This window comes from Mesoplodon bidens (genome assembly GCF_964165515.1).
Source record: "Mesoplodon bidens genome assembly, chromosome: 11".
NCBI classification, from domain to species: domain Eukaryota; kingdom Metazoa; phylum Chordata; class Mammalia; order Artiodactyla; family Ziphiidae; genus Mesoplodon; species Mesoplodon bidens.
The window spans coordinates 64,639,501-64,661,675 of NC_138167.1; the positions used below are offsets into that span (position 1 = coordinate 64,639,501).

General features: G+C 43.7%; 1 protein-coding gene across 1 annotated transcript in view; it reads right to left on the reverse strand.

Moving 5' to 3' along the window:
* Window positions 1–22,175, reverse strand: part of MEI1 (meiotic double-stranded break formation protein 1) — a gene marked incomplete at both ends in the record, with an annotated part of 68,757 nt that overhangs the window by 21,213 nt on the left and 25,369 nt on the right. Inside the window, 6 exons of the mRNA XM_081248088.1 lie at window positions 419–584; window positions 5,085–5,360; window positions 11,550–11,697; window positions 16,996–17,164; window positions 20,099–20,196; window positions 21,512–21,572. Of these exons, the coding sequence (XP_081104214.1) occupies window positions 419–584; window positions 5,085–5,360; window positions 11,550–11,697; window positions 16,996–17,164; window positions 20,099–20,196; window positions 21,512–21,572 (918 nt within the window). The remainder of the gene's footprint in view (window positions 1–418; window positions 585–5,084; window positions 5,361–11,549; window positions 11,698–16,995; window positions 17,165–20,098; window positions 20,197–21,511; window positions 21,573–22,175) is intronic.

Consider the following 22,175-nt stretch of genomic DNA (forward strand, 5'->3'; position numbering starts at 1 on the left):
GCTTCCAATACATCACAGATCTACCCCCTTCCCAGCCCCTGCTGGCTGCTGCTGCCTCCCTGACCTCCCCAATATTTACCCCTTTTTTCTTCCCAACTGGAGGCTGCCATTCCTGTGACAAACAGCTCCGAGCACATGCTGGACAGGGTGGGGACATGCATGCATACATCAAACACTCTCACCCATGCAGACATTAAACATAAGCACACTCAAACCACACACACAAACCAAATATGTTGAGCACCCACTCTCCATTGAGAGGAAGGAGATAAAGTCTAGTTTGATGCCCCACTGTTCTGACTTTTCTTTTGCATGGAAAACTCTGATTCTCTCTCCTAGAGCAGACCTCATCAGGGCAGAGATGCCACTTCTGTCTGACCTTCAGGTCAATACATGCCCCCAGCAGCTGCAGACTGACCTTCTGATGGGGAGGACCCATGTTCCACCAGCAGATGCTGTAGGATCAGCAGGAAGTGGCCTCGGATGAGACCACCCACTTGGACATCCTCATTCCTCCTCAAAAAGGTCCTCAGGACGATCAGTACCTTGCGGGCTGTGTCCACTGGACTGGAATAGATGAGGTCCTGAGCAGGAGAGAAGGAAGCCAGAGCTCAGAGGGCATTATGCTTAGGGACAGGTGGACAGTGAATAAAAGAGGAGCTGGGGAAGGGCCCCAAATGATGGTGTCACAGAACCTGGGGAAAGAAGCACTCACTCAGCACCTACCATGCATCATCTTGTCAAATAAGTCTATCCTAAATAGGAGAAAATGAAGGCTCAGAGAGGTTATATGATGTACCAAAGTTCATGTAAGCTAGTAAGTGGCACAATTAGGATTTGAATACGGGTCTCCTAACTCCAAGCCCAAAGCTCTTTCTACTTTCCGGGATGCCTCTCTCTTGTAAATGGAATTACAGGGTCAAGAAGAGGTTATTTCAGAACAGGGGACCTGAGTGTGCCTTAAGGGAGAAGGGGGTGGGGGATGGAGATGTCACAGGGCAGGCAGAGGATGAGTTAGGACAGATTCAGGGTACAGGAAGGGAAGCAAGGACCAGATCAGGCCCTGTCTCTGCCATGGCATCTGGCTATTTCTGCCCCAAGGTGTACAGGCCTTGGTTTCAGAAGGTGGGAAAGAACATTGCTTTTTATTTGCTTTCAGAGTTATTTTAATGAGTACATGTTAAAGGCAAAGCCAGCAGAAGCCACACCAGAGGCTATCCTACTGATAGCTCCTGGCACTTTCCAGCTCAAACAAGCCAATTCCATTGGACAGGCCAGTTAGGGCTGGGTGTCATGAAACCAAGGTTACACACAGACTCCCTTTCCAGGGAAGACAGCTTCTGACACACAGAGAGAGATGATTACAGGGCAACTGGCCAGACAAATCCAGATGGGCTGATCACTGGGTAGCACAGGGGTGTCTGGGCCTGGATCTTTAAAAACCTCCACAGCTGCCAGAGAAACAACTATAATATTGATGAAATAATTCATATTTTATGGCAAGATTGGAAAAATTAACAAAATTTTTTTTCTACTTGTTTGGGCCTCCTCCCTCCCCTTTGGTGTATACTGTGCATCTGCATTAACCAGACTTCCTTAGGAGACAACATTCTTTCTTAATCTCATCAAGGGTCACAACTGCACAACTCCTTAGGGGATAATTTCCTTCCTAATCTTGTAAGGAGCCACGATGACCTGTGACCCACTACTTGCTTTGTACATGTAGATCTGGATTGTGTAAACTGTCAATAACACATCATTTAACCATCTGTCTCAAAAACTTATATCACTGTGCTTTGACCTCTTACAGGCAGAACAGTCCTCAGAGCTTTCCTTTTCTTTTTGCCACACCACGTAGCTTGCAGGACCTTAGTTCCCCAACTAGGGATCGAACCCTTTCCCCCTGCAGTGGAAGCACAGAGTCCTAACCACTGGACCGCCAGGGAATTTCCCTCAGAGCTTTCTGAAAGACTGTCTCCTGGGTTATAATCCTCAGGTTGGCTCAAATAAAATTTTCCATTTCTTTCTTAGATTGACTATTAATTTTTGTTGACATTATCAATAGCAATCACTCAATTAGGGCCTGATAATGTCAGGTACTGTGCTGTGTTTAAACTATAGTTATATGTTTGTTTATACCTTATCTGTATCTTCATGATAACTCTTACAGGTAGGTGCATCCCGATTTTTCAAATGAGCAAACTGGGACAGATTAAGTAGTTTGCCTATCAAGAAAGCAGTGGCATTGTAAATTCTACTACACTGTGATTTAATGAAGGGCAGGGATGAGATTGGCTTCATTTTTGTCACCTTGTAGGGACTGAGAAAACATCTCTGGAAGGAGAGGATCTCAGAACGAGAGGGCTAGAGGTTCATTTCCACCAACCTTTTTTACTTTACAGAGTATGAGGCTAAAGCCCAGATGAGGTGTGATTTGCCCAAGGTCATAGGGCCCAAGGCCAAACCAGTTTCCCACTCCTGCTCCTTCGCTGGCACACGGCTGCCTGACTGCCAGAGCTGGTCCCTTAGAAACCTGAGTTAGTAAATGTTAACAGTGCAAAAGGAAGGGGGCTACTTAGCATTTGGCAGCCATGCTGAATGCCAGGGGAAGGAGTGCACCCCACCATATGGGTCATTGGGAAGGCTCTGGGTGGAGCATGGCCCACTCCGAAGTCTCTCCTGTCCAGAGCTGTCCAGAACTCTCTGTGACTGGACCAACCAGAGGGATGTGGCCAAGCAGGGAACAAACAGAGCTTCTGTTTTTTACATATAAACAACCTACATGAAAGACCACCCATTGATAAGAGTGGCAATTAACAGCTTTGTTTTCACCTGTTATTACACATATCAAAAACAGAAATTGGGGCTTCCCTGGTGGCGCAGTGGTTGAGAGTCCGCCTGCCGATGCAGGGGACACGGGTTCGTGCCCCTATCCCGGAAGATCCCACATGCCGCGCAGCGGCTGGGCCCGCGAGCCATGGCCGCGGAGCCTGTGTGTCCGGAGCCTGTGCTCCGCAACGGGAGAGGCCACAGCAGTGAGAGGCCCGCGTACAGAAAAAAAAAAAAAAAAAAAAACAGAAATTGGTACCAACACATATTTTTAGACTCTTTCCTCTCCTGCGGCTAGAAGCTGGGGAGAAATGGTAGGAATTATATATACATGAACAAACAACAAAGCTGTTCCTTGCTATTTTTTCTTACCACTGATGTTTCTAGGATCTAATTTAGTTAAAAACTCACTAATTTAGGCTCCAGTCATGGTCATGATCTTTATTAGCTATAGGACCGTGGCAATTCAATAAGCCTCTGTGAGATTAACATTCTTTATCTGGTTCAGAGTCAGTCAATAATCAGTGAATGATAGTCTACCATGTATAGCATATCACAAGTGTTCCTATATATTCTTTCATTTATCCCCATGTTATCTCCCTTATGCATGTGAGGAAACCGAAGCTCAGAGAAGCCTTCATCTTCCAGTTGTTAGTGGTTTGTTGTGTCTGAGTCCCTCACTGGCCCATGGGGCAGGGACTAGGTGAAATTCATCCCTATATCCCTAGTGCTCAAACAAACAGCTCTCCCATTAGATGAAACACTGAATTTAGCTGAGTTTACTGGAAAGAACATTAGGGAGTCAAAATCCGGGTTTTAATCTCAGCTCTTGTGACCTTGGACAAATCTCTCTAAACCTATTTCTTCATCTGTTTAAAAAGAAAAAAATAAGATATCATGATTAGTGCCTTTCTCAGAAGATCTGAATTTTTTTTTGAGAGACTTAGATCTGTCCAGACCCCTAACTCAACAGGTCAGCAAAGATTTATAAGTACCTGTTATGTGTGAGGAATTGACCCTGAATACATTACCTGGCAAAGAAAATCCAGTACCTTAGCTCTGTCCATTGCTACTCTGCCTGGCATCCCATCTTTTCTTCTTTCCCTATGCACTAATGGTTTATTTTTAACCCGTTCCTTCTTCTCTTTTCTTCCTCCTCCAAGGAAGAATTTGAGCCAAAGCATGAATGTGGCCCCTATCAAGCCAACACGTGTGTGATTTCACAAGACGACAGATCTCAGGGAAGAAGGTGAAGATTTAAGTCTGAGTGGGGAGTGTGTACATGAGAATGTGAATACAGACAGATGTAGGTACCTAAGGATGTGAGATATATAATATGCAGGTGTTATTTCCACCACAGTCACTCAAATAAAGTCAGGGAATCATGTTTGTTGATGATAAGAATATCAAAGGAACACCCACTCTTCTCTAAAGGGCTATGTCATTCTTCCAGGACTAAGGGGTGGGGGGCCAAGTAAGTGAACTGGCATTGAAGGCAGGGGTTCTAAAGAGAGTGTCTCATATGCTAGTGCGCTCAGTTTGGGACCTTAAACTAGTAACTGGTCACTAAATACAAATTGTCAAATGTGTAAATAATTTCCTTTTAAAAATATATATATAAATTATAGCAGTCATCTCTATAATAATGAGGAAAAAAAGATGGAATTAAAGTCAGTGTGTTAGAAACTGCAGACAGCAGGCAGCCTACTTATCTAACTGATGTATCTGATAGAAATTATAGGAATGTCTTACTTCATAAAAAAAGCATTGGAATATGCAATAAACTCATGACAAAAAAATTCTGGGTATGGCTAAGGGAGGGTGTTGCACATGTAACATTATCCTGAGAGTTATGGTAGAAAAGAGGCTGAGTCCCTCTGCTATCAGACATCTTCATCTACGTGCCCCAGGGGTCCCCTATGACATCAAACCCTTGTTAACAGAATATGCTTAAGAGAAGACAGAGAGGCGACAGGGAATGGTGACTGAGGTCAGCATTTCATAGGTATATCCCCTGGGGATTAGAGAGGCACATCTCTCTCAGTGAGCAGACCTCCATCAGACTTAAGAAAGGGTGTAGACTTACAGAAACCAGGCACCTGCCAGCCGAAAGCACCTCCTACTCACACGGAAACAGTGATAAGTACAGAGGCAGGCAGAAGCAGCTGCAGGTGCCTCCTGACCTCAATAAACCAGCTCCCAGAGAGAGAGGGCCCACCATCTCTGAATGTAGAAATGAGCAAGTGGTCACCTACTAGCAAAATGAGCAGGGTGCTGGGGCTGCTTCTGAGCACATGAAACAGGGCTGCTAAGCTGGCAGGAAGGGTGGGCTGCCCAGCAGAGGCGACATCATCCAGCTCCTCACAGATGCTCTCTTCCCAGGAGAACCAAAGTTCCAGGACACGGTGCCCAAACCTACTCATCAGCTCTGGATACAACAGGAATAACCTGAGCAGGAGGGGGTGGTGGGTGTAGACTAGGTGCAGGTCTGAGATGCCCTCTAGTAATTTTCTGATGGCGCCAACCACAGCCTGGAGGCAAAGAAGAAAGGGGCTAAATACACCTTGCAGAGGACTCAAGAGACCCCAATCCCCAACAAACACAGACAGCCAAGACATAACTGGGAAAAATGTACTGGCTTCTCAGTGCTCCAGGATATCTACACTGGCTCATCCCAGCACCCTCTAGAGAAAAGAAAACCTCACTGTGCTTACCTTATAACAGTGGTCCTCAACTGGGGGTGATTTTGATCCTCAGGGGACATTTTTAAATGTTTACAGACATTTTTGATTGTCTTGATTGGGAGAGTGCTACTGGCATCCAGTAGGAGAGAGCAGGATCCCACTAAATACCCTATAATTCACAGGACAGCCTCCCACAGAAAAGAGTTATACTGAGCAAAATGTTAATAGTGCCATGGCTGAGAAACCCAGCTCTATAATGATACCACAGTGTATCATAATTGTCAGCGTGTACTTGTCTACCTCCCACACTAGACTTGAGATGTTTGAGGGCAGGGACTGTGGCAGATTAATCTGTGCACTTGGCATAGGGCCTGGCACAGAGAAAGCAAAGGGCAGGTGTTCTGAATCATTTATTAACCCTCAAAAACCTATCTCTTCCCATTGTACATATTACAAAGCTCAAATTCCTTAACATGTTATTCTAAGAATTTTATAGTTTATAGTTTTCACTCTTCATTTGGGTCTTTGATCTATTTTGATTTATTTTTTGTGTATGGTATGAGGTAAGGGTCCAACTTCATTCTGTTGCTTGTGGATATCCAGCTGTCCCAACACCATTTATTAAAAAGGCTATTCTTTCCCCACTGAATTGTCTTGGCATCCTTTTAAAAATATATGGGTTTGGGCTTCCCTGGTGGCGCAGTGGTTGAGAGTCCACCTGCTGATGCAGGGGACACGGGTTTGTGCCCCGGTCCGGGAAGGTCCCACACGCCGCGGAGCAGCTGGGCCCGTGAGCCATGGCCACTGAGCCTGCGCGTCCGGAGCCTGTGCTCCGCAACGGGAGAGGCCACAACAGTGAGAGGCCTGCGTACCGCAAAAAAAAAAAAAAAAAAAAAAAAGGGTTTATTTTTGGACTCTTAGTTCTATTCCATTGATCTGGTTGTCTATCCTAGACATATACCAGAACCACACTGTCTTGATTACTCTATTTTTGTAGTAAGTTTAAATTAAGAAGTGTGAGTCCTCCAACCTCGTGCTTTTTTTTAATTTATTAATTTTTTTGGCTGTGTTGGGTCTTTGTTGCTGCATGCGGGCTTTCTCTAGTTGCAGCAAGTGAGGGCTACTCCTCGTTGTGGTGCACGGGCTTCTCACTGCAGTGGCTTCTCTTGTTACGGAGCATGGGCTCTAGGTGTGCGGGCTTCAGCAGTTGTGGCACGCAGGCTCAGTAGTCGTGGCGCACGGGCTCTAGAGTGCAGGCTCAGTAGTTGTGGCGCACAGGCTTAGATGCTCTGTGGCATGTGGGATCTTCCTGGACCAGGGCTCGAACCCGTGTCCCCTGCATTGGCAGGCGGATTCTTAACCACTGCGCCACGAGGAAAGCCCTTGTGCTTCTTTTTCAAGATTGTTTTGGCTATTTGGGGTCCCTTGCATTTCCATATAAATTTTAGGATCAACTTGTCTATTTCTGGACAAAAAAAGAGAAGGCAGGGACTCTCCTGGTGGCGCAGTGGATGAGAATCCGCCTGCTGCAGCTAGAGAAGTCCTGTGCGCAGCAACAAAGACCCAACGCAGCCAAAAATTAATAAAATTAAATCTTAAAAAAAAAAAAGAGAAGGCAACAGGGATTTTGATCAAGATTATGTGGAATCTATAGATCAATTTGGGGAGTACTGCCATTTGAACACTATTGTCTTCTTTTTTCCTAATTTTATGGAGATATAATTGATGTATAACATTGTATAAGTCTAAGGAGTATAACATAATGATCTGATAAATGTATATATTGTGAAATGACTACCACAATAAGTTTACTCAACATCCATCACCTCACATAATTACAAAAGTTTTTTCCTTGTGATGAAAACTTTTAAGATCTACTTTCTTAGCAACTTTCAAATATACAAAACAACATTGTTAGCTGTAGTCATCATGCTGTACATTACATCCCCAGCACTTATTTATCTTATAACTGGCTATTAAGTCTTCTGATTCGTGAACACAGGTTGTCTTTCTATTTAGTTATGTATTCTTTAAATTCTTGCAATAATGTTTTGTGAGTTTCAGTGATCAAGTCCTTGCACTTCTTTTGTTAAATTTATTCCTACATATTTAATTTCTTAATGCTACTGTAAATGGAACTGTTTTCTTAATTTCCTTTTCGAGCATGTTATTAAAGACTTAGGTCTACCTCCCAGCTTGTTTCCACTCTTTCTCCCACATGACCTAGCCAAGCTACACTAAACTAGGCTTCCTTCCTTGGATGGATAGACTGGGTAACTCCCCACTTCTGTATCTTAAATCTTGCTCTCAGCCTGAAAGTTCTCCCTTCACTACCTCCATCTCCTCCACGAAGCCTCTCTGATGCCACAATCGGACACAACCTCTTGCCCCTTGTGCTTTTGTAGCTCTCAGTGGTCCTCCAGCTCCAGGAAGCACTGCAGCTGTTCCCTGCCTTGTAGGAGATCTTTTTGTCTCTCTTGCCAAACTGGTGCTCCCTGAGGGCAGGGAGTTTGTTTGATTCACCTCAAGCCTGACAGGGACCCACATGGCACCTGGCACCTGGCACATGATAAGTGGTCAATGCACATAGGGGAGTTATTGTTTAATGGGTATAGAGTTTCAGTTTTGCAAGATGAAAAGATTTCTGGAGATAGATGGTGGTGAGATGGTTGCACAACAATATTAATGTACATAATACCATTACTGTACACTAAAAATGGTTAAGATAGTAAATTTTATGTTTGTGTATTTTACCACAATTTTTTAAAAACCTGGATAAATAAAAATAGAAAAACAAAAATGAAGTAAAAAAACAAGTTGTGACTATATATTGCCATTTATATATTTATATAAGAATTTTTAAATGCAAAACAATGTTATATATCATTTATGGATTCACACCTAAGAGGGGAAATCTGGAGCTCCTCCATAAACTACCTTCTAAGTCTCCACACCCACTGGTAGATGGGAAGAGAGGGCCCCCAAGAACCAATCTTGCCATGATTATTAGTCTTGAAGCCATCAGGACTATTCCTATTCTGTCCTTTTCCCCCGTTTACATCAGTCACCTCAGAAAGCCCAGAAATTTCAGGTCACCCCCATATGGCTCAGGACATGCCCTCTTTAAATCCCATCTCCCACTCTTACACAGCTCCACAACCCTTCCACGTGCCCTCTAGAACTCACTCACAGTTATCAGCAAATTCCCTTTGTCCTGTACCTCTTTGAATATTCCCTTCACCTTGCTGCTTTGATTCTCTGCCAAAAACCTCTTTTGCCTACAGTCTCTCAAGGGAGGCTATTTTCACTCCTACTTCCCTAGTTTGAAAACCCTGGCCTCTAAATTCTCTTACTTCCTCCTTCTAATCTCCTCTACCTGCCTCAGCCATTCATTCCCACGGTCAAGTATCTGGACCTTGTCATTACTAAGAACTGCACCCTCCCAAATAATCCCAATTTCAAGCATCCCATTTTACTACCACCCCTCCTATCTTTCCAGCTCACTCCCTCTAGTATTTCAATCCAACAGTTCTTTGACCCTCATGAGAACCAAAATCTTTGAAAACATCCTTTTATTTTCTCTTGTTCTCATACTTCACACTGGTCCATCAAGAGATCCTATGGCACCAACTTCAAAATATACCCAGAAGCTGAAGATTTTCACCACCTACTCCACTATCTCTTGCCTACATTATTGCTGTAGCCTCCTAGCTGGTTTCTGCACCCTCACCCTTGTACTCCTCTGTTATATTGTCCTAGTGGCCAGAGTGATCCTGTTTAATCTAGCCATGAATTAAACCATGAGACTGTATGAGATCATCAAAGCAGTAAGTTTAGAGAAAAAATAAAAGCAGTCACAGACTGAGCCCTAAGGTACTACAACATTCAGAGGTCAAGGCGATAAAAGAGAATCAGCAAAATACACTGAGACATAACTGCCAGAGAAGTAGGAGGAAAACTAGGAATACCCGGTATTCTAGATGCCAAGTAAAAGCAGTGTTTCAAAGAAAAGAGATGCTGTTGATAGGTCAAGTAAGATGATGACTAAAATACTGACTACTGGCTTTAGCCATGTATGTTATTGGTGACTTTGACAAGTGCATTTTCAGGGATATGGTAAGAGTGAAAGCCTAACTGGGTAGAATCAAGACAGGATGGGAAAGCAGGAACGCCTGAAGCATCTTGTGATACTAGAAAACTCAAACTCAGGCTTCCCTGGTGGTGCAGTGGTTAAGAATCCGCCTGCCAATGTAGGGGACACGGGTTCGAGCCCTGGTCCGGGAAGATCCCACATGCTGTGGAGCAACTAAGCCTGTGCACCACAACTACTGAGCCTGCACTCCAGAGCCCACATGCCACAACTACTGAAGCCAGCACACCTAGAGGTCATGCTCGGCAACAAGAGAAGCACCGCAACGAGAAGCCCGCGCACCGCAATGGAGAGTAGCCCCCGTTCGCCACAACTAGAGAAAGTCCGCGTGCAGCAGCCAAAAATAAAAATAATAAATAAATAAATTTATTTTAAAAAAAGAAAAGAAAACTCAAACTCTGTCAAAGACTACTAAGGTTGTATCAAAAGGACTTAGGAGCAACCTTGAATAGGCTCCCACTGGCCAAAGATAGGACGACTTGATCCTCAAAAGGATAATATAGTGGATTGAAACCATCAAATATTTTTAAATCGATGAGCTCATAATGATACTAAAAAAATCTCTTTGGTCACTTTTAGCGAGTGCTAGGCAACCAACTCATTTTTTTTGAAAACTGGTAATTAAAGGGAAAGAATCAAACATTCACCCTATGCTTCCTATACAATCTACCATTGAGAGTAACTGAATAGTTGGTGAGAGAAGTTTCTTTTTATACAAATAGTCCAGTTAATAAACAAAGAGAGAATGACAGAATTAGGATATTATATTTTGCAATCCCTAATGAATTAAAGGATCTAGGGAATGATCACCAATGGCTGCTAATACCACAAAAAGAGAGACAATAGGACATTATATACCTACATCTGTCTTACTTGAGAACACTTGCACTTCTACTATACCTTCCTGATTCCATGCAAATTAAACCAGGTCTGCTCATGTCACATTTGCCCCAATAGTAATTTTTTATTTTTTATTTATTTATTTTATTTATTTTTTATTTTTTATTTTTATTTTTTTGCGGTATGCGGGCCTCTCACTGTTGTGGCCTCTCCCATTGCGGAGCACAGGCTCCGGATGCGCAGGCTCAGCGGCCATGGCTCACGGGCCCAGCTGCTCCGCGGCATGTGGGATTTTCCCAGACCGGGGCACGAACCTGTGTCCCCTGCATCGGCAGGCGGACTCTCAACCACTGCGCCACCAGGGAAGCCCCAATAGTAATTTTTTAAAAAGGCAAAATTAATAGTCATTGAAGGAAGAGAATCCTTAATTTGAGGTTGAAGAGTCCACATCTAAGGAATAAAAGCAATTTTCAGTAGAAAAGGTGACAGATCCAGTGATGAATCAGACATAGTCCTCCACCCCTGAGAGTTTATAAAGAAGCTAGAGAGAGAAAACTTGTAACATATAACCATCTTCAAAGCAATCCAAGACCAGCCTGGTTAACAATGATCTGGGTGCCGGCAACACACTTTGTTCGATAAACTGTTACCTGGAGACACCTCACACCTCTTTCCTCCTGCATAAACCAGAGGTGGTACTAAGAAAAGAGCCTTGGGAGTTGGTCAAGTCTGAGCTGGAGTCCTGGTTACGCCATCAATTAACTGTGTGACCTAGCAAAAGTTATCAATACTTTAACCTAAGTCTTGATTTTCTTATCTATAAAATGGAAATAATAATCTCTGCCTCCCAGTACTGTTGAGAGAACTGGCTAAGTTACAAGGGCTATGTATATATCAGCACTCTATCTTCCCCCACTCCCCCAACACACACTCTCTCTCTCTGCCACCCACCTTCTCTATATATACATCATCATAGTCTCCCAAGGAACCATGATGTAAAGAGGTGCAGGAGGAGGAAGAAAAGCCCCAGGCACTTTGGTCCATACCTCATCTAGCACACAGTCTTTGTCCTGGCAGATTGCAAGTAGATAGATGGAAGCTCTGAAGACCACCAGTGGAGGGCATTCACCCTGGTCCTGCAGAGACAGGAGGAAGCTTCGCACAGCCACGAATAACTCCGCCTCTGAGACAAACCTGTCAACCAAGGAGAGTCTGAGCGAAAAAGGCAGAAATGGCTGTCCTGCCCTGCCACATCCTCCCTCAGCCACTGTCCTTCTGTCCCAGCATGTCCACAATCTAATGACACCTTGCACAAAGAGTGTGTTGTATATATTTAACAAAGCATCATCACACATGCATAGCACATAGTTCTATGCTTTGTGCAAGGCTCTATTAGAGGTCAGAGACTCCTCACTCACACCTAGAAGGTAAAGCATCAGGCAGCTGGACTGGCAGTGTTAAAGAGAAGGATGCTGCTTCTGGGGTTCAGGAGGCCCTGCTTTGGCAGTCAGTCCACGCTTCTCGTATTTATCATTAAACATTTGTGTGTTCAATGGGCTACTTTCTTGGGGAGGGAGACACCTATACTTGTACATGCAAGGGAGATGGGGATGAGGAGGAAACTGACTTCACTATATACCCTTTTATATCTTTTAAATTTTCTACCCTATGTCTCACCTATCAGATTAAGACCCCCCAAAATTAAACATTTTTAAATAGGTAATACTAAATGCAATGCAGTATCCTGGATTGTGTCCTAGAACAGAAAAGGGACAATAGAGGAAAAATTGGTGAAATCTGAATAAAGCTTAGTTAATAGTATTGTACCTTCACATATATCATCAAATGATTTTCAACAAGGGTGCCAAGACCATTCAATGGGGAAAGGACAGTCTTTTCAACAAATGGTGCTGGGAAAACCAGATTTCCACACACAACAAAATGAAGTTAGACTCTTACCTAACGCGATATTAAAAAAAATTAACCCCAAGTGGATCCACACTTAAGACCTAAAACTATAAAATTTTTAGAAAAAAACATAAGGCAAAACTTTCTTGACATTGAATTTGGCAATGAATCCTTGGTTATGACACCAACGGCATAGGCAATAAAAGAAAAAATAAACAATTGGACTTTATGAAAGTTTAAAAATTTTGTGGGGCCTCCCTGGTGGCGCAGTGGTTGAGAGTCCGCCTGCCGATGCAGGGGATACGGGTTCGTGCCCCGGTCTGGGAGGATCCCATATGCCGCGGAGCGGCTGGGCCCGTGAGCCGTGGCCGATGGGCCTGCGCGTCCGGAGCCTGTGCTCCGCAACGGGAGAGGCCACAACAGTGAGAGGCCCGCATACCGCAAAAAGAAAAAAAAAAAAAAAAAAAAAAAAAAAAAAATTTTGTGCATCAAAAGACTACCAACAGAGTAAAAGGCAACTCACAGAATGGGAGAAATTATTTGCAAATCATATATCTAATAAGGAATTAGTATCCAGAATACATAGAGAACTCCTAAAACTCAACAACAAAAAAGTTCAAACAATCTGATTAAAAAATGAGCAAAAGATTTGAATAGACATTTCTCCAAAGAAGATATACAAATGGCCAATAAGCACATGAAAAGATGCTCAACATCACTAATCATTAGGGAAACGCAAATCAAAACTATGAGATAACAACCTCACATCCATTAGGATGGCTACTATCAAAACAAAAACAAAAACAAAAATAAGTATTGGAGAGGATGTGGAGAAATTGGAACCCTTGTGCACTGCTGGTGGGACTGTAAAATGGTACAGCCACTGTGGAAAACAGTATGACATCTCCTCAAAAAATTAAAAATAGAACGACCAGATGATCTAGCAATTCCACTTCTGGGTATATACGCAAAATAATCGAAAGCAGGGACTCAGGGAGATATTTGTATACCTATGTTCACAGCAGCATTATTGACAATATATAATAAAAGGAAGCAACCCAAGTCTCTATCGACAGATGAATGGATAAGCAAAATGTGGTATATACATATACAATGGAATATTATTCGGTGCAAAAAAGGAGGGAAATTATGACATATGCTACAGCTTGGATGAACCTTAAGACATTATGCTAAGTGAAATAAGCCAGTCACAAAAAGACAAATACTGTATGATTCCACTATAATTAGTACTTAGCATAGTCAAAATCATAGGAACAGAAAGTAAAATGGTGGTTGCAGGGGCTGGGGGCAGGGGGGAATGGACTTACTGTTTAATGGGTATAGAGTCTCAGTTTTGCAAAATGAAAAGAGTGCTGGAGATGGATAGTGGTAATGGTAGCACAACATTATGAATGTATTTAATACTACTGAACTGTACAGTAAAAATAGTTAAGATGGTAAATTTTATGTTTATTTTACAATTTAAAACATTGGAAAAAATAGTAATGTGCCAATGTTACTGTCTTAGTTTGATAAATGTACCACAGTTATGTATTAGGAGAAAATGGGTGAAGAGTAACTTTTCTGTAAATCTAAAATTACTCCAAAATAAAATGTTTATTTAAAAACTAAAAAGAAAATGGATAATAGCCATAATATAAATATTATGCTACCAAAAGAATAAGGTAGACCTGTTAATACATGTAGTAGCGTGGAAAGATGTCCAAGATATACTGTTAAGTTATAAAGCAAGTTGAAGACCTTGTATTATATCCCATTCTGTATATTAAAAAAAAAGTATATTTGTGTTTGTTTTGTTTTATTATTATTTTTGGCTCCGTTGGGTCTTCGTTGCTTTCTCTAGTTGTGGCGAGCGGGGGCTACTCGTCGTTGGGATGCGCGGGCTTCTCATTACAGTGGCTTCTCTTGTTGCAGGGCACGAGCTCTAGGCACGTGGACTTCAGTAGCTGTGGCTCGCAGGCTCTAGAGCGCAGGCTCGGTAGCTGTGGTGCACAGGCTCAGTTGCTCCGCGGCACGAGGGATCTTCCCGGACCGGGGCTCGAACCCGCGTCCCCCCTCACTGGCAGGTGGATTCTTACCACTGTGCCACCAGGGAAGTCCCTATATTTGTGTTTTTTAACACACAGAAGAGTTCATGGAGGGTACCTAATAGTAGTTAACTCTGGCAGGTGTATGGGGAACTATTTTAACGTTATAGCCAATCATTTTTCTTGAGTTTTTACAATAAGCACGAGTTTTAAAATAAGAAAAAAACTTTATATATATATATATATATATATATATATATATATATATATACATTTATTTATTTATTTATTTATTTTTGGCTGCGTTGGGTCTTCGTTGCTGTGCAGGGGCTTTCTCTAGTGGTGGAGAGTGGGGGCTACTCTTCATCACGGTGCATGGGCTTCTCATTGTGGTGGCTTCTCTTGCTGCGGAGCAGGGGCTCTAGGTGTGCGGGCTTCAGTAGTTGTGGCGCGCAGGCTCAGTAGTTGTGGCTCACGGGCTCTAGAGCTCAGACTCAGTAGTTGTGGCGCATGGGCTTAGTTGCTCTCCGGACCAGGGCTCGAACCTGTGTCCCCTGCGTTGGCAGGCAAGTTCTTAACCACTGTGCTACCAGGGAAGTCCAGAAAAAAACTTTTAAACTATCACATGGGTTAAGTGATGTTCAGTGAGGGTGTCAAGACAATTCAAAGGGGGAAAAATAATCTTTTCAACAAGTGGTGCTAGAACATCTGTATAAGCCACATGCAAAAAAAAGAAGTTGGACCCCTACCTCACACCATCATAAAAGTTAAATCAAAATGGATCATAAACCTATATGTAAGAGCTTAAATTGTGAAAGAAAATATCTATAGAAGAAAATATAGGAGTAAATCTTCATGACTTTGGGTTAGAAAATGGTTTCTTAGAATCAACACCAAAAGCATAAATGACAACAGAAAAAAACAGACATATTTCATCTCCCCCCAAATTTTTAAAATTAGATTTAATAAAAATTTCAAACTCTGTGCTTCAAAGGATGCCATCAAGAAAGTTAAAAGACAACTAACTGAACGGGAGAAAAAAATTGCAAATCATATATCTAATAAGGGACTTGCATCTAGAACATATAAAGACTCTTACAACTCAGTTAAAAAAATGGGTCAGGGGCTCCCCTGGTGGCGCAGTGGTTGAGAGTCCGCCTGCCAATGCAGGGGACACGGGTTCGTGCCCCAGTCCGGGAATATCCCACATGCCGCGGAGCGGCTGGGCCCGTGAGCCATGGCCGCTGGGCCTGCGCGTCCGGAGCCTGTGCTCCGCAACGGGAGAGGCCACAGCGGTGAGAGGCCTGCATACCGCAAAAAAAAAAAAAAATGGGTCAAAGATCTGAATTTCTCCAAAGAAGGCGTACAAATGGCCAACAAGCACATGAAAAGATGTTCAAAATCATTAGTCATTAGGGAAATGCTAATCAAAACCACAATGCAAAAACCACTTCATAACCGCTAGGCTGGCTATAATCAAAAAGATGGACAACAAGTGTTAACAAGGATATGGAGAAACTGGAACCCTCAAATATTGCTGGTAGGATTGCAGCTACTCTGGAAGACAATTTGGAAGTTCCTCAAAACGTTAAACATTGTATTGCCATATGACTCCTCAATTCTACACCTAGTATATACAGAAAAGGAAGAGAAAAACAAGTACTCAAACAAATACATGTATACACATATTCACAGCATTACTATTCACAATAGCCAAAAGGTGGAAACAGCCCAAATGTCCAGCCATGGATGAAAGAATAAACAAATTGTGGTGTATATATACAACGGTATATTATTCAGCCATAAAAAAAGAATAAAGTACCAATGCATGCTACAAACATCATGCTCACTGGATGAATCTTGAAAACACTGTGCTAAGTGGAAGAAGCCAGGTGCAAAAGGTCACACACTCTATGACCACATCTATAGGAAGTGTTCAGAATAGATAAATCCATAGAGACAGAACACAGACTGTTGGTTGCCAGGAGTGGAGCAGAAAAAGGAATGGGTAGTGACTGCTTAATGGATAAGAGGTTTTACTTTGGAGTGACGGAAATATTTTGGAACTAGATAGAGATGGTGGTTGCACAACACTGTGAATATATTAAATGCCACTGAATTGTTCACTTTAAAATGGTTAATTTAATTATGTAAATTTTACCTCAATAAATTATTTTTTAAAAGCTTAACAGAAAATAGTCTTTTGATTTTAAATTTTAAAAAATTGTATAGTAATTCTTAAAACCAAAGTAAGCCACTGACATTTTTTTGGTGCATGAACAACACCCTCAGGGATATCAAGGAACTCTCATTAGCATTCTAGGACTCTGTCTCTAGACAGACTACCCACCTGTCTTAACCCCCTCTCCAAAATGTGAGCCCCTGAGGAATATAAGCCATTTCTCACTTATCTCTGTGTCCCCAGTACCCAGCACCAGGCTTGGAGAGGATGCCTCTGTAAACATTTATTCAACTGAATTTGGCTAAAGATGTAGGTTCCAGAACCAACTGTCAGCCACCAGCTCTGAGCACTGACCTGTCCTCGTGAATGTAGGCCAGGTAGAAGAGGAGCAAGATGCAGTACTGTTTCTGGCGAGTGGCTCCCTCCACAGACTGGCAATCCGACAGGAAAGCTAGGCTTTCAGGGCTCCTGCTGCTTATCTGGGGCAGCCCATGCTGCAGAAGCTCAGACACTGCAGAGAGTTCTGGGGAGGGAACAAGCAGGAGAAAAATCACACAAAGGACACGGGAGAGCAGGTAATGAGCACGTGGGTGTCTACTACATACAGAGTACTGCACAGGGCAGCAAGGATACATGCCGGATAAAAGGAAATCAGTCTCCTCTTCCTCTCTACCAGGAGAGACTAAAGGTAGCATGTGGAAGGACACAGATACATTCATTCACTTGATTGGCTACTCTAGGCCAGGCTGTGAGACATGGGCCCTACCTCCAGTAGCTGGCAGCTGGTGGGAAAAAAGCAGATAATGAGACAGATAATTACAGGACATGTGATCAGTGCCATGTTCAAGCATGGAAGAGAGAGTGACTCAAGCCACCTGCGATGGGGAGGGCAAGCTCAAAGAGGAGGGAACTGTGGAGGGTGAAGAGGAAACAGGCAGAGAAAGGAGGGAAGAGACTCCCTGAGCCAGGAAGCAAGGAGTTCAGCAGCCTGGAGGCATAAGAGGAAGTCGTGTATAAGGGGCAGCAAGGAGTTCAGTGTGACTGGCCCATCAGTGAATAGATGTGGCGTGTTAGGGGTTTGGGACTGTGTGATGTAATTTGTAGCTAGACTGTGAAAGACCTTGAATGATGAGTAGAGAATATGGATTTTATCCTGAGAATGGATTCCTAAGTTTCTTATGAAACTTGTTTCTTAAAAGAAAGAACATTTGAATACCAAAAGAATATGAAAGAAAAGGACCTCAGAGCTTAAATTTTGAATAAAATCACCTTTATGGAAAATTCACTACATTACCCTTATTTTCCAAACTTCACCATAGACCAGAGAAAACTCCATCACTGTCAGACAGTGCCCCACAGACTGATGTTTGGGGACAATGGCTAAAGCCCAGGGTAGTTGAGGTGTTAAGGATAGATCCTCTAGCAGTCGGTGAAGACTGGCTGGAGGATGAGAGACTGAAAGCAGGGGGCCAAGTTAGAGGTCAAATGAAAGGGTCCGTCCTGCCAGTGCGGTGGGCCCACGGCCAAGTGGATGTCCCGCTGCGATGTGCTAGCAGAGCCAGGTCAGGTTTCCTAATTCTAAGCTTAGGGCCTTTTCCACCAAAGCACACTATGACCATTGTGATAATAACAAAACTAATATCCTTGAGCCTCGCACATCCATATATAAAAGAAAGAAGCAGTCTGCATGTAAGTAAGGTCGCTGCTGTTCCTGGTGCTCTGAGATATGACAAGATCTCAGGGTCTGAGGGGGCAGACATGTGGGGCCCCTCCTATTCCAACAAGAGAGGGAGCTGCCTGCAGCAGGGGCTGGTGCTGGTGAACACGAGAGGCTGTTGTGATGTGGCTGCCACCATGGCGGAAGTCACCATGTCATTCTCTGTGCAGGCCAGACCACACCTGAACAGGAGGCAGAGAGCTGGACCCCGAGCAGAGAGGAGTGGCTGGTGCAGTGAGAGAACCAGGAGCCACACCGTGCTAGAAGGAATGAAGATGCTCACCTGTGCTCTGTCTCTCTCAGAACAGTGTCTGAGAAAGACAAAGGAAACAGAGCGGTTTGGGAAGTCTGTAGGGAGAAGACAACATCTTCATAAATGTACAAAGAGGAAACACAGCCAGCAGCAAATGTCACCCACAAAGAAGGCATGATATTTGTTGAATGAATGAATAAAACAATGATTAAACTGTTTTATGTTATAGCAAGAGGGAGACATCTAGGATAGAGGAACTCCTTAGGGCAGAGAACATATCGTAATTATCACCGTATCCACAGCTGCACTTAGGCCTCCCGACATGCTGCAGAAGCTTGACTAATACTCAGCAAAAGGGAAAACCTCCAGCTCTCAGCCCTGCATCTGCTGCTCCACCAACCTAGATGGTGCATGGGACTCCTTGACCTCACTCAGACCTCCGCCAACATGCCACCTCCTCACCTCCTCATGAAAACCCTATCTAACATGTACCTCCTCCTTCCATCACCGCCTATCCCTTCACCTAGCTTTATTTTTTTTCATAGCACCCATCCACCCCTGACATTATATCTACGTGTTTATTGCCTGCCTCTCCCACTCCATTAGAACAGGACTTTGTATCCCTATTACCAGCTCCTTGAATAGAGTCTGGCACATAGTAGATGCTCAAGAAATATTTCTTGAATGAAGGAACGAAGAAATGAAACAGGCTGTTCAAGATATTTTGAGCAGGGCTTCCCTGGTGGCACAGTGGTTGAGAATGTGCCTGCCGATGCAGGGGACACGGGTTCGAGCCCTGGACTGGGAAGATCCCACATGCCGCAGAGCAACTAGGCCCGTGAGTCACAACTACTGAGCCTGCACGTCTGGAGCCTATGCTCCGCAACAAGAGAAGCTGCGATAGTGAGAGGCCCGCGCACCGCAATGAAGAGTGGCCCCCGCTTGCCACAACTAGAGAAAGCCCTTGCACACAAACGAAGACCCAACACAGCCAAAAATAAATAAATAAAGTACCTTCTAACTTTAACATTCTAGAGTACTCGCCATTTCCCCATTTCTACAACAAATACACTTCTGCATGAAAACACAGACTAGGAAAATCTCATATTAGGTTTAAAAAAAAAGATATTTTGAGCAAAGATCTCTGGAGGTAACAGGCAGAGAGCAAGAGGCCTGGTATGAGGGACAATGCAGAAAAGTTGGTCATGGGAGGAACTGGACTTGTTGAGCTTTAGGGTCCTTCTCAACCCTTATGGTCTAAAGGTCCCAGAGGCTTGGATTCCACTGTTTTCTGATTTACTTATTATCTCACCTCCCTAGGAAGCAGCCTACAGTTCCATCATTCCATGATTCCATGGTTCCTCTGGGTAGCTTCAAGCAAAGGTTTCTTATTACTGTACTGACTCACTACCCAGCCAATCAGCAAGGTATCCAGACTCTAAAAGACCACCACAGACCTCATGAGTGGTCAAACTACAGCATCTTACCTTCTTGGGAAGGTGGTCCTGTCTTCTCTGGAGCTGAGAGGAGGTTGATGCACATGTAGTAGAGGAAACTGGAACACACCTGGTTTAGGGCTGAGTGACTTAGTGGGAGAAGAGGAAGACAGAACAAGAGAGGACATTGCTACTTTGGCTGGGACAGCATTATCCCTGCCGTGTACTGGGGCACCACTGCTTTGTGCCAGAGCCCAGTGAAATTCTAACCATGGCCCTGGTAGAGAAGGTCTGGAGGTAGTTGTGAAAAGTAAATATGGAAACTGCTGCCCACAGATGTAACTTAGGCACTTGGCCCATATAGGCATTCACTAAAAATTTCCTGAAAAAAATAAATCAAGGAGGGCTACTAAGCTCCAATTTAATAAAACATATAGGGCTTCCCTGGTGGTGCAGAGGTTAAGAATCCACCTGCCAATGCAGGGGACACAGGTTTAAGTCCTGGTCTGGGAAGATCGCACATGCCATGGAGCAACTAAGCCCGTGCGCCACAACTAGTGAAGCCCACGCACCTAGAGCCCGTGCTCCGCAACAAGAGAAGCCACCGCATGAGAAACCCGCGCACCGCAACGAAGAGTAGCCCCCACTCGCCGCAACTAGAGAAAGCCTGCGCGCAGCAACGAAGACCCAACGCAGCCAAAAATAAAATAAATAAATTTATTTTAAAAATAAAATAAAATAAAACATATAAACAAAAAAGTCCTCCTGGGTCAGGAAAGGGCTGAGGAGTACTAGAAAAAGAGGAAGCTGTTGAATCCAAAATGGGTAGCTGAGGAGAACTACAAACATCTAAAATTGTGACTTTGAATCCAGGTGGATCCCTGTATTCCCTCCTGAATGTTGGTGTTCTATTTGGAGATATGGAAGGAGAGCTAGAGGCTGCACTGAGGTCACCTTGAGGACTGCAGGCAGTAACAAGTGGAATCTGCTGAGTAAATGCAGACAGGTGGCAAATCAAAAATGGGAAGGCACGGAAGGCTGTCCTAGAAACCTAGAGACAGACTGAGGCAGCAACCTCTCTGCTTTGAACAAGAGAGTCTCTCCTCTGGAATTGCTGGGCTGGCAGCAACTGGAACACGACTCTCTCTTGATGGACACAGCATCGATTACCCTGTGAGGGCCTTGGTTTCCTTGTTTGTAAAATGAGGGGTTAGACAAATGATCTCTAAGAGTCCTTCCAGTTTTGATGTTACAGGTGCCCATCCAAGTATCACATGGAATGAGAGTCGTATTAGAACCAGACAAGTAAAAGCTACAGGAGCCCATCCAGCTCGTACCATCGGCTGCTGAGCAATTCCCACACTGTGTCAATCCCCCACAAGGTCCTATGACTAAACCACACCAATCAGAAATTTCCACTTGTCCAGTCAAGAAGGACACTTGTCCCCTTGGGACCATACATACCTCAGGCCCCTGCAGAACCTGGCCTTCAGTTCCAGGATCAGGTGTATGAAGGACGAGGCAGCTTGGGAGAATTGAGAAGAAAGCAGAGAACAATTTAAACTAGACTTGTTACAGAGACTCCCAAGTCTGGGTGGTACTAGTTCTGGAGTCACACAGACCTGAGTTTGACATTTTCTCCATCACTATCTAGAAATGTGACTCTGGAACACTTATTTAACTTCTCTGAGACTCAGTTTTGATATCTATACCTCGAAGGTTGTTGTGAAACTAAGTAAAATAAATGAATATAGAAGATCTAACAAATACTTAGCTCAGAGTAGGTACTGAATAAAACTTCATCTTCCTTTCTGATGAACAGTCTGCATTAGCTGCTGACCCTGGCCCAGGCCCCTGCACTGCCTGACTCTCCTAGTCTCCCCGCTCCCACCCCGCCCTGCCATGCAGCTCTCTGTCAAAACTGACCTCTTACTCAGCCATAAAAAGAAACGAAATTGAGCTATTTGTAATGAGGTGGATAGACCTAGAGTCTGTCATACAGAGTGAAGTAAGTCAGAAAGAGAAAGACAAATACCGTATGCTAACACATATATATGGAATTTAAGAAAAAAAATGTCATGAAGAACCTAGGGGCAGGACAGGAATAAAGACACAGACCTACTAGAGA